General features: G+C 38.5%; 1 protein-coding gene across 4 annotated transcripts in view; it reads left to right on the top strand.

The window, feature by feature from the left end:
* The window catches only part of inpp4b (inositol polyphosphate-4-phosphatase type II B), a 940,291-nt gene that overhangs the window by 511,185 nt on the left and 415,887 nt on the right, over positions 1–13,219 (top strand). For 3 of the 4 annotated variants that reach the window (XM_072584130.1, XM_072584129.1, XM_072584133.1), the window contains one exon: positions 3,134–3,252. In XM_072584130.1, the coding sequence (XP_072440231.1) occupies positions 3,134–3,252 (119 nt within the window). Of the gene's footprint in view, positions 1–3,001; positions 3,040–3,133; positions 3,253–13,219 lie in introns of those variants that run through there. The other variant, XM_072584136.1, reaches the window with a different exon arrangement.

The raw sequence follows: 13,219 nt of genomic DNA, 5'->3' as shown, positions 1-13,219 counted from the left end.
CATTCAGGATCCTATTCCCGCTCTTGTCATGAGGCACAGAGCACTGGTCTTGACACTTCTTGGGAAATTTCCAAAAATTATCCTTTATTCAATACCTGTTGAATCTTGCCAGATTGCACTGAGCGTTTTGTATATTTGGTGCATTCCTGATTTTTCTGATTTATTGCCAAAAGTACACCAGTTTCTTTCATACTATTGAGATTAAACATGTATTAAAAAAGAAGACACAACTTTTTGGGCATGTTTTTTGCTGTTAAACCTTCAAAGCTTGCTCACTTACTGCTCTATGATCCAAGTGTCACCAAATCTTCTCAAAGATTGCATGTTAAAAGTTTGCAGCACAGATGGAGGCCATGGCCAAAAAGAGCTATGGAAGCTAATATATTTTTCAGCATTTGGTCTGTACCCCAAGTGGATTACAGAAAATAAATGCATATCTCAGTATTTTTTCAATGTAATGAGATTTTCTGCTTCTATCACTATTTCAGACAGTGAGTTCCAGAGTCTCACCAGTTTTTGGATGGAAAAGGGTATCCTTAATTTGCCTCTAATCCTCCTGCTACTTTAAATGTATATTCTGTGGCTATTGACATCTCTGCTAAGGGAAGTAGGTCCTTTATATCCTCTGTTGCGATGCTTGTCATATTTTTATGACACCTCCATTAACTATCCCGTCAGTATCCAAAGAAGGCAATTTTAAACTATTCAATCTTTTCACACAGCTATCACGTTCCAATCCTCACAGATTCGTAAACACCTCTCTACTCTTCAGTATGATTGCATCCTTATTGTAATGCATTGAACTGAAATGTATTCTAGTTATGTCTTTGAGGGGTACATTTTGTCATATTGTTATAAAAAATTCAAGAACTACAGATGCTGGAAATCTGAAACAAAGGAGATGTTGCTGGAGAAACTCAGCAGGTTCAGCAGTTTCCATGTAGAGAAAGCAGAGTCATTATGTTGGGTCCAGTGACCCTTCTTTACAATTTATGAACATAAAAGATTTTTCAGGACAACTTATAGTTCATTAATTTTATCAATCACATCGTCATTTTTTAAAAAAATTGTGTCTGGTTAAACTTAATGGAATTTCTAAAAGTAAATGGGAGCAGGAAAATTAATTTCTTAATGTTTCATGATTGCTAGTTGTGATGGTGGTTTAGGGTTCATAGCACAGTCTGTGTCAGAACCCTGACTCTGCAACTTCAGGATTTCCATATTTATCTGAGCACGCCCAATATCCTGGAGTTGCATTTAGTTTTGAAGGGGTAATGACCTTGAACCTTGGTAGTTTGCCATCAATGCCCTCACCGCACCTCAAAAAAAACCTGATGATAATATTTGATGAAGAAGAAAATGAGAGGTGAGTTGAATTTACTAGAGTGGGTTTGTGAGGAGGGAGTGGGCTTGCACTTGTGACAAATGTCAGAAACTTTTACTTCAATAAGAAACAATGAACTTGAGAACACATCAGTTTTGGTAACCGTATGGTTTCCCTAAAGATGAAAAATTAATAAAACTTACTATAAATGACTATTATTTTTTCAAAGGGTAATATTTCATTAATTAACAGATTGCGATATGTTAAGTATATCCCAGTTAGAAATTTACTCCAGTATGGCAGACTGAGATTTTGAAAATAAATTGGAGATGAAAAGCTAGTGATCTTGAAGTTGTTGGATTGTGACATAAAATCCCAATTAGTTAATTGATGATGTGTATTCAATCCAATGTGGTTGACTCTTAAGTGACCTCTGTAGTGACACAATACACAAGTTGTATAATCTGAGAATGAAATGTTCAAGAAGGTCATCATGATCTTTTTCTCGGGGTTATAAATGTAGTCTTGCCTACAGCACCAACAACCTGAGAGTAATTTTTTTTTAGATGAAATTGATCCAATTATTTTCTATAGGTACCATCCTGTCAGAACCAACAATAAGAGGTAATACCTTAAAATGAAGTATGACATGAAAGAAAGTGTAACATTGCATTTCCATTAAACAAAACCCTTAATTTATCAGTAAGCTTTATCCTTTATAAGAAAATTACATTCATGGCCAGTAAACTGAGGGGAAGGTGGCAATAAGAATGAACTATGTGGTTAGTAGGAGGGGCAGGAAATGCTGGAAAAATATTACTTATTTATTTTGTTAGTTATTTCATTATAGATGAAATGTCAGTGTTACCAGCTTAAGGAAATCATGCTAATTGTCTGTAATTTTTAATCCTACCATATAGATTCAAACAAACCATTTGGATATGATTAGTAAACAGTATTTGTCCTTTGAAATCCTCTGTGTTCCCTTCCCCAGCTATCACATTTCACTGATATGTGTTTGATTGCTGTGCAATGTTATTTTAACAGTGCGTCTGGAGCATTCTGTTTAAACTATACTGAGGCACAGATTTCATTTCCTGAACTACATTCCTTCTGGCAAATGCATTAAGCAGATTGATCTGCACCAGCTTGTTACCAGCCGAGTCGGTTTTCCAAAATGTTTCCTGTTCCATTAGCTTACTTTTAAATGAGCAAAGCTCTTGTTTCTGTGAATCATTTGTTTAAAAAAAACACCATGCATAGTACTTTGAACCTTGTGAATGATTTTATTCCACCAGTTGTTGAATCATTTCTGTATGTGTAACAGCATTGAATGAAAGGCAGTATAGTATTAAACACAAGCAGGGTTTCTTTATGGAGAAACTATTCCAGTCTGTTGAAAGGTTTTTTTTGTTGCTGCTTAAAATTATAGCAGATCGTTATGGTGTAACAGATGGTGAAGTGAGTTATTTCCTGATAAAACTTGGGTCGTGAATTAGTACAAAGATACATTGTAAGTGTGTGCACTCAGATCAGACAACTGAAGAACATTTGGCAGTAAAATATTGGCATAAAATCAAATAAAGAATGGTATGGTATAGTTTATGGAAAAGCTTCCAAACAAGCTTTGACATGTGACTTCCTTCAATAAGCTTTGCTTCCAAATACTTCCTTTAGTTGGAAAGTTGCTCTGTACAGCGGAGTACTCTGCTGGGGTAAATCCAGTCTGCCCTGTGCCGAGGTGTTTCTTTGTCCGAGGTTTCTGTTAGAAAGCCAAGCTTCTAATTCTTTTTTTGCATTTTGTACCAGCATGCAAGGAACTGGTGGCAACAACTCGTGAACGGAAACCAAATTCTTTTGTGCAGATCACTATCATAAATCCTACACAACAGAGTCTGATCAGACACTCTAATACTGAAACAGTGGAGGTAAGTGGTCTTGCATGTACTTACTTTTAGTTGCTTTCTGTATATAGATTGCCTTGTATCTAACTTGACACATTTCTGATGTTCTGAAAAAAAACATTGCCACTCCACAAAGCAAGAAGGCTGTGTTTTAGAGTTAAAACTCAACCTTTTTAGCAGAAAACAGGGCAAAGCTTTGTGTAAACGAAGCTTTGAATGAACTGTTAATGCAGTTGATGCAATGATGAATCATGTGGTCTGGAAGCATGGATTGATTAGTAGCTTTTTAATAGCTAACTTGGTAGTTCATATAACAGAATTATCGTAGCTTCAGTAAAATGTGTTGAAAATACTTCACATTTTGACCAAAATGGGGAGGATTGTGACATATGGTACAGTTTGCAACATGCACATAATCGGCCTGCCACCGACAGCAATTTTTAATATAGGTGGCATAGAATTCTGCTATCCAATTATTTGTGTGGGGTGGCAAAATGCGATGCCACTCCTGTGGTTTTTGTGGATTTTATGTCCTGTTGACTGATACTGTTTGTCCTGGATCTCCATTGGACAGCGTTGATTCTGAGAATATACTTGAGTGAGTCAAGATATGCTAATGCATGATATGTTGATCACTAAACTTTCCTATGTGCTTCATGGCCTTATGATGTCGTAGTACTCTTTGGTTTCTGTGTATACAGAGGAGAGGTCTGCTGATATACACTGCATAGTTCTGTATCTCTGAATACCTACACTATTAGTGATGGCAGAATGCAGTAGACATGAGTGGGTGGTGTGCAGGGATGGCAGGCCTCTTGTTTACATAATACTTACACCAGACTCCAGGAATAGCATGAAAAAGCACTCTTTTATACTTCCTCAAATACAGAGTAAATATTTGAATGAGGCATGTAGTGTCTCAAAGATTTGGATGTCTTTGAAGGACAGTTATTTAATTTTGCAACAGATTGCCCATAATAGAAACAAACTGAGCAGCTCCTAGCTGTGCAACTGAAGAAAATAATTGAAAGGTTTTTTAAAAAAAATATTTCCCCAAGAACAAAACTTGAAAACTGCTATGCTCCTTTAAATCGAGGAGAAAATGACAGGTGCTGAAGATTCTTTGTCTGATCACTGAGCTCCCCATAGACTGCAGATCCAGCTGCTGCAAGCTCAATCTTTGGTCACTTTGAGACTGTGACTGCTTATTTCAAACCACTTGCTGTACTTTTTGGTTCCAACATTTCGCTGCATGAAGGCAGTTTTGATTTCATTGATTTCAGCAGATACTTGAAATGCAGTGTAATTTTCTTTGAAGAACAGGAGATCTGTTCAATGAAACTAGTGATCTCCATTTCGGGATTTCCAAATGTCTGTAATAGGAAATGTTGCACTTCTGCAGGAACTAGTGCAGGAAGTGCAGTTCTCGATCAAAAGATTGGCATTTCTTGGTAGGATTTGAAGTATTTACTGAAATTCGTAGGCTAGCTGATTCATAAAGTAGAAAAATCGTATCATTTTTCAACAAACTTTCATTACTCAAATGAATTAATTATATTCACACCCTTCGATTACATAGTTTTGAAGGAAGTGTAAGATGAAATAAATGTATAGTTTAAATGTATAGTTTATAATTTATTTTATAAATTTGTCGTTTGGTTATCACTCCTCCAATTGCTGACTGGTACTGGGTAGAGTCTTGTGGGCAAGGAAATGACAATGAATCCTTCCAGAAGAGAAAAATCAAAGAATTGCAGACGCTGGCAATCAGAAACAAAAACAGAAATTGCTGGAAAAGCTCAGCAGGTCCGGCAATATCGCTGGAAAGAAATCACAATTAATGTTGCAGGTCTAGTGACTGTTCTGAAGACCGCTCATGTCTGAAGAAGGGTCACTGGACCTAAAACGTTAACTCTGATTTCTCTCCACAGATGCTACCAGATCTGCTAGCTTTTCCAGCAATTTCTGTTCTCCTTCCAGAAGAGAACTCAATTAATTATTCTGTATGAGAGATCTCAGGCCATTGAATGACATCAGGCCACGTTATCTTTTCCTCATCCTGCTAAGTCAGAAAAGAAAGTAAGGCATTAATACTGCTTTCTTGATTCATGGGGATCTCTAAGATCCCGTCTTCATTCAAGTGCTTTTGACGTACAGTTACTGGATGGCATGGTTGCTCAGTGGTCAGCACTGCTGCCTCACAGTGCCAGGGATCAAGGTTTGTTTTCAGCCTCAGGCAATTGTCTGTGTGGAGTTTGCATATTCTCTCTGTGTCTGTGTGGGTTTCTTCCGGGTGCTCCAGTTTCCTCCCACAATCCAAAGCCTTGCAAGTTAGGTGAATTGGCCATGCTAAATCGACCAAGGTCTTCAGGGATATGTACATTAGGTGCATTAGTCAGGGGTAAATGTAGAGTAATAGGGTAGGAGAATGGGTTTGAGTGGGATACTCTAAGTAAGGCATTAATACTGCTTTCTTGATTCACTCCAAGACCCCATTTTCATTCAAGTGCTTTTGACGTACAGTTACTAGGCGGCATGGTGGCTCAGTTGTCAGCACTGTTGCCTCACAGTGCCAGGGACCCAGGTTCAATACCAGCCTCTGGCCACTGTCTGTGTGGAGTTTGCACATTCTCCCCATGTCTGCGTAGGTTTCCTCTGGGTGCTCCGATTTCCTCCCACAGTCCAAAGAAGTGTAGGTTAGGTGAATTGATGAAGGCTTATGCCTGAAATGTCAATTCTCCTGTTCCTTGGATGCTGCCTGACCTGCTGTGCTTTTCCAGCACCACACTCTCGACTGTGATCTCCAGCACCTGCAGTCTGCATTCTCCAGGTTTGGTGAATCGGCCATGCTAAATTGTCCGTGGTCTTCAGGGATTGTAGGTTAGGTGCATTAGTTAGGGGAAATATAAAAGTAATAGGGTAGGGGAATGGGTCGAGGTGGGATACTCTTCAGAGGGTTAATGTAGACTTGTTGGGCCAAATGGTCTGTTTCCACACTGTAGGGATTCTAATGTCCGAAACATACCACAAATTTGTACATAGCAAGTACCCACCCAGAAGTGACAATGACATATAATAAAATATTGATAAGCATGGATAATGATTGATTCTTATCCTAACTTAAATTCCTGGATACCGAAGCCAATTACAATAGTTGCGCTCGCAATCTTGGTAACATCACTTAACTTGAAATAGATTCAGTTTGTGACCTTTCTCGTCTGCAAGTTGAGATCAATAGTAGCTATTTTCCATTAAAGTCACTGGGACAACTTTCCCAAAACTAAAGATTTCAAAATTTTATCTTTTTCTTTGGTCTGAGTATTTACACTTTAAATGAAGTTGGTCACATTTTTGTTAAATTTCTTTTTTTTTTAATTTTCTTTCGTTATAAACCATGCTAGACTAACAAAAGAACTTGATGTTCAGAAGCAATTATACTTATTCATGTTTACACTGGAAATTTGTTAATACGTAAGTTTCCTTTTGTCTTGCAATAACCTTGTGTTTGCAAATTATTCTCAGCTCTGGAATGACTGTTCTTGAAGCATATTAAAATCATATATAATAGTGTATTCATAATGTAAACAACTGTCTCAGCAGCCACAGATGAAAGGTAGAAAGAAGTCATCAAATTTATCAATCCTGGGGAGCAAAGGCATTACCCTGGTAACATAGCTTGCTATTACTGGCAACATGACAGTGTGAGTAAAGCAGCATTGCTGTCCGGTGGGATTGTGCACAGGATATTTAACGGTAGGTTATTTAAATGTGCCGCAATTGTAGCACAGTTCTGACATCATTTTTAAAAAGGGGAGTTGTTCTGGAAATAGTATTAATGCTAGCCAGCCTACCATCTTCAATCCTTCCATAATTTCAGCTTATCCAACACCCCAGTTCCAAAACTTAATTTATGCCAAATCCCACCACCCTAATGCCCAGTGACCCACATAGTCTTGGCTCCACTTCAAGCTGATTTTGTTTTAGCCAAATTCCTCCATGACCTTGCTTCTGAATATCTTTGTGACCTTCTTAAGTTCAACAAACCTATGAGAACTCTGCATTCCTGCAACTCTGACCATTTGTGGATTCCTGGTTTCCTTTATCACATCATTAGTGATTTGTTTTGGCTGTCTATGAAATTTCCACCTTAAACCTACTCACCTTTCTACCTCTCTCTTTCCCTCCTTTTAGGTTACTCCTTAAAGCTTCCCACTTTCCCACAGCTTATGGTTACCTGTCCTCATATGTCATTCTGTAGTTTGATGTCAAATGTTTTTTGATGATGTATCTGGAGTGCTTTGGGACAGTTTGCATTAAAAGCATTAAGGTTTTTTTTGATCAGTTTACTGTTGACTAAAAAGAAATGGTTAATAATTCAATAACTACCTAACTCTAAAAGTCTTTCCCCTTCATTCTTTCTGGTAATATTCACTGTTGAATTGTGCGAAAAGAGTTAATCTAAGCAAAAGAAATAATCTAAGCAATTGTTTATACTATTTACAACTTTATCATCTCTGCAGACTTATTGAAGAAATCTTTGAATGAATTAATCTATTAAACATTTCAACTACATGACTACATTTATTATTAAGGGCACCTTCAAAATCTAAGTTTTTAAAGGGAATTTATTTTTTAAAATTTTCCCTCATTTGTGTCACCTCAAGATGATAGCATTGGGCTTTTTTTGGTTAAGTGCAAATTGGATTAAGTTGCTTTAGAGTGTTTTTCACCAAATTCAAGCAGATTTTCTCTCCCTATCTTATTTTATTTACAGAACACAAAAGTGAATTAAAATAAAGTCAAAAGAGGCTGAATGTTGCCCCACATTATCAACTAGTTTTCGGCATCATGACATAAGAATGTAATAGTCAATGATTGAAAGTGCACATAGCTGTCTTCTACTGGAAGAGGGTATTAATGAGATTCTATCCAATGTGTAGTGCCTGTTTCAGCTGAGATCTGTCATGGACACCAGCAGGTTTCTCTTTTTCCAATACCTCGATCCTCCTCCGGAAGATTGCTACCATTCCATCAGCTCCTCAATATCCAGGACATCAACTTGTTGCCTGCTCCAATTGCGCAAAACATAGAATGCTAGGATGATACAACAGAGCGTCCAGACTGACCTAGAGAAACCTCTCAGATTGGTCCAAACAACAAAATTGCATCTTCAGCAGTCCTATACTCTTCTCCATCATGGCACTAGTTGAGGTGTAGGTATTTGCATTGTATCTGCGCTCTGCATCTGTCAAGAATTGTGCAATAGTATCATGAGCCAAGGTCACAATATCTTGTAGTAACCAGCCTTGTAAGACCTCTGGATCCTCAAGTGCACCAAGTGCATGACAGTGCTCCAGAATGTACAAGTCTTTGCTGCTGCCAGGATAGTGGGCACACAGTTCCAGAAAGTGATCACAAACCACGTGATAATGAATTGAATGGGACCCCTTCCTGTTGATGAATTCTGCAGTGTTGAGATCCAGCTCTCTCTCTCTCTGCCATGTGTGTAAAGTTGATTACACCCTGCAGCTGTGTGAACCGTGCAATATTCCTGAATCCAACAGTCTGGGCTGCAACACCAAGTTCATCTTGGGGGAGCAAAACAAACCTGCATGACCTTGTGTCTGCCTTGATGTATTTGTGGGTGTGTAACTGAGAAATCTTAATCAGGTCCCCTATTGCTCCTTGAAAGAGGCCAGTCAATTGAAGTTCAGTACCGCAGTGACATTCACAGCGTATAATATAGCCTCCCCCTCCTGCAGCTCTCGGGTCCAGTATTATTACATCACTAGGTTCAAGGAGACAAAGAGCACTGAACCTCCAGGAAATGGAGTTGGAGCCAGAAAACTCTAGGCCTATAGATTCCAAAATTAGTGGTGTATTGGACAGTGAAGAAGGTTATCTCAGTGCAACGGGACCTTGATTAGATGAGCCAGGAGTGGCAGATAGAGTTTAATTTAGGTAAACGTGCGGTGTTGTGTTTTGGTAAAGCAAATCAGGGCAGGACTTATACACTTAATGGTAGAGTCCTAGGGAGTCTTACTGAACATGGGATACAGGTTCATAGTTCCTTGAAGGTGGAGTCATAGTTAGACATGGTAGTGAAGAAGGTGTTTGATACACTTGCCTTCATTGTTCAGTGCATTGTCTAGAAATTGGGATGTCATGTTGTGACATTGGTTACACCACTTTTGGAATACTTTTTTCAGTTGTGGTCTCCCTGCTATAGGAAAGATGTTGTTAAACTTCATCGGGTGCAGAAAAGATTCACAATTATGTTGCCAGTGTTGGAGGGTTTGAGCTATACAGAGAGGCTGAATAAGCTGGGGCTAGTTTCCCTGGAGTGTTGAAGGCTGAGGGGAAACCTTCTAGAAGTTTATAAAATCATGAGGGGCATAGATAGGATGAATGACAATGTCTTTTCCCAGGGTAGGGGAGTCCAAAACTAGAGGGCATAGGTTTAAGTTGGGAGGGGAAAGATATAAAAGGGTCTGAAGGAGCAACGTTTTCATGCAGAGGGTGATGTATGCATGGAATGAACTGCCAGAGGAAGTAGCGGAGATAGGTACAGTTTCAACATTTCAAAAGGCATCTGGATGGGTGCACGAACAGAAAGGCTTTAGACAGACATGGGCCCAGTGTTGGCACTAGATTAATTTAGGGAATTGGTCAGCCGGGGGGGGGGGGTTGCACCGAAGGGTCTGTTTCCATGCTGTACAACTCTGTGACTGCCTGGTTCCTGCACAACCACATATCCTGAGGTGTAGTAACCAGCCTTGTAAGACCTCTGGATCCTCAAATTGGCCATAGTCCACATCATTTGGTTCCTTATAAGATACCACTTGTACTTTATTCTTCACCTGTGCATTGAAAGGAGTTATGGATTTTCTGTCAGACTCATTCCACTGGTAAGTTACATTCAGGTCCTAACTTGTTAAATATAATAGCTTCCTGATTCAAGGTGTAATTTCTGGTGCTAATTAAGAATTCTTCTGATCTGCCTATCTTAGAAAACAAACAGAATGGTTTTTGTTTACTTGCTAGGCTTTAGTTTTTGAATCAAGGGGTAACCAAAGATACTTACTGTAAACATTTGCCCTCTTATCATCCCTTTTCTGGCTGTTCAAGTGAAACAGAAAACCATTGTTACAGCTACTTTGCTAGCTTGGAAAATTAACAAAAAAATGGTTGAAGGAGAGCGAGGCAGGAATTTCAGAGCAGCATGATAGTGTGTTGCTTTGACAATCTTATATGCAATGCTGTGGAATGGTAAAACACAAAATTCCCTATGTGGTAGTTATGTGATCTGAGCTACAGAAAAAGCAATGATGTAGAGGCCGGGAGAGGAAAATTGTGGTTGAAAGCAGCTGCTCATTAAGGTGGATACTGATATACTGTTCAACTTCTTGTGTGGACAAATGTCCACCTTAATGATTTGCAGAAAAAGAACAGGGATGTCCAAAGGAAGGTGTGAAAATTTACTTTAAAATAGAAAGTAATTCGACAATATGCAACACTCAAATGAAGAATATTGAGATACAACTTATGTCCCCAAAAAGCACTGACAAGTTAATTAATTTTGAAGATGTGAAGTATCGTCATTATTGAGAGTTGGGTAAAATTGTATCTTAGCCTCAATTTCAAATATTATGTTTGTAACAGATATGAACTCAAATTATAAAGATTACATACAGCTGTATTAACTAAGATATGAAGTATGTTACTATATGGATCAAACTGATGCCTCTTTGAATCATAGAATCCCCACAGTGCAGAAAGAGACTGTTTGGTCCATCAACTCTGCATCGAACCTCTAAAGAACATCCTGCCCAGACCCAGGCCCACATCCTATTTTTATAATTCCACATTTACCATAACTAGCCCACCTTGCCTGCATGTCTCTGGACAATACATGGCAATTTAGCATGGCCAGTCCACCTAACCTGCACATCTTTAGATTGTGGGAGGAAGCCAGAGCACCCAGCAGAAACTGATGCAGACACTGGGAGAATGTATAATCGCCACAGAGAGATTGACCCAAGGCTGGAATCGAACTTGGGCTACTAGTGTTGTGAGGCAGCAGTGTTAATCACTGAGCCACCCTGCTGCCCAAAAGAGAAGTTCTCTCTTGGTTAGTTCTTTCACAGTCATTTTAAATACAATTTCCAAGAAACAGGAATAGCCTGAAATAGGAAATATTTCCTTTAGATGACTGTCTTATGTACTATATGTAGTGATCTCACATATCAGAGTATGTGATGGTTCCACAGGAGTAACTTGATTGACAGAAAGCTGCCTGGATGAGGAGATAATTATTGGAAGCAGGAACCAAAGATAAACCATTTTCATTTTACATTAATTATAAATAATTGAAGGGTGGATATCAACTGGTCTATAAATTTGACCCGTAGTAAAGTGTGAAATTTACATGCACCACACCACTTTTTCATGGCTGCTCATCGCATACCCTGTGAGTAATCACCTAGATAAAACAATTGAAATAATAAAACAGTGCTCCAAAATAGCAGGAAAAATACACTTGGTAAATCTTACTGGTCCCTGAGGGCGATAAAACAAGAATCAGTAGATCACAGTGACTGTGATTCCTTCCTCAGAACTACTTGTTTTAATGTTGTGATGTCACCACTATTGGATGCTAGAAACTGAATGTTAGGTATCTGACTTTAATTTTCTCAACTTTGCTATTGTATTAGGTTGATTGATTTGATTTGATTTGATTTTAATATATTGTCACGGTACCTAAGTACACGGAATAGCTTTGTTTGCAAGCAGTGAGGGTAGATCATTATAAGCAAGGACATCCAGATCATAGGGTGAAAAATACTTGGAAAGAATGAGGTGTAAAGGTTACACCACACAGGATGCACGTGAGGTAAGAGCAACATTAACAAGATCCACATTATTTGAAGTTAAAGAGTCCACTCATCAATAATGTTTCTGAAGGGTTAATGTTGCTGACTCATTATACTTCATCCAATTAGATGACACCAGTTAACAAGAAATGGCAGATGGCATTCATTTTAGATAAATGTGTGGTTCTGCATTTTGGTAAGGCAAATTAGAGCAGGAATTATACAATTAATGGTAAGGTTCTGGGAGTGTTACAGAACAAAGAGACTTTGGGGTGCAGGTTCATAGTTTCTTGAAGATGAAGTTTTAGGTAGACAGAATAGTGAAGAAGGTGTTTGGTACACTTGCCTTTATTGGTCAGTGCATTGAGTTTAGGAGTTGGGAATGCATGTTGCGGCTGTATAGGACATTAGTTTGGCCACTTTTGAAAGACTGTATTTAATTCTGGTTTTCATGCTATAGGAAAGATGTTGTTAAACTTGACAGAATGCAGAAAAAATTTACAAGGATGTTGCTAGGGTTTGAGCTATAGGGAGAAGCTGAGTGGCTGGAGCTATCTTCCCTGAAGTGTTGGCGGCTGAGAGGTGACCTTATAGAGGTTTATAAAATCATGAGGGTCTTCAATAGGGTGATTGGCCAAGGTCTTTTTCCTGGGATAGAGTCCAAAATTAAAGGGAATAGGTTTAAGGTAAGAGGGGAAAGATATAAAAGGGACCTAAGGGGCATGTGGATGGTGCATATATGGAATGAGCTGCATATATGGAAGCTGGTACAATTACAACATTTAAAAGGCATCTGGATGGATGCATGAATAGAAAGAGTTGTGAGGGATATGAGCTAAATGCTGGCAAATGGGACTAATTCAGTTTATGATATCTTGTCGGCATGGATGAGTTTGACCAAAAGGTCTGTTTCCATGCTGTACATCTCTCTCACTCTATGACATCATAAGCATTTCGGTGCAGATAAGGCAGAGTATCTCGTTTGAGTCTACAGATGTCTTCAATTTTAAGTGTTTAAATTGTAAGTTATTCCTATAGTTATTGTATAAACACACTAAACTTTATTTTAGGATTAAGAGTCTCTTGTTAAGACTCAAAAGTGGTTGATCCTCAACGAT

The sequence above is a fragment of the Chiloscyllium punctatum genome, chromosome 14 (assembly GCF_047496795.1).
Source record: "Chiloscyllium punctatum isolate Juve2018m chromosome 14, sChiPun1.3, whole genome shotgun sequence".
Lineage (NCBI taxonomy): Eukaryota > Metazoa > Chordata > Chondrichthyes > Orectolobiformes > Hemiscylliidae > Chiloscyllium > Chiloscyllium punctatum.
This window is presented reverse-complemented; position numbering and strand designations above follow the sequence as displayed.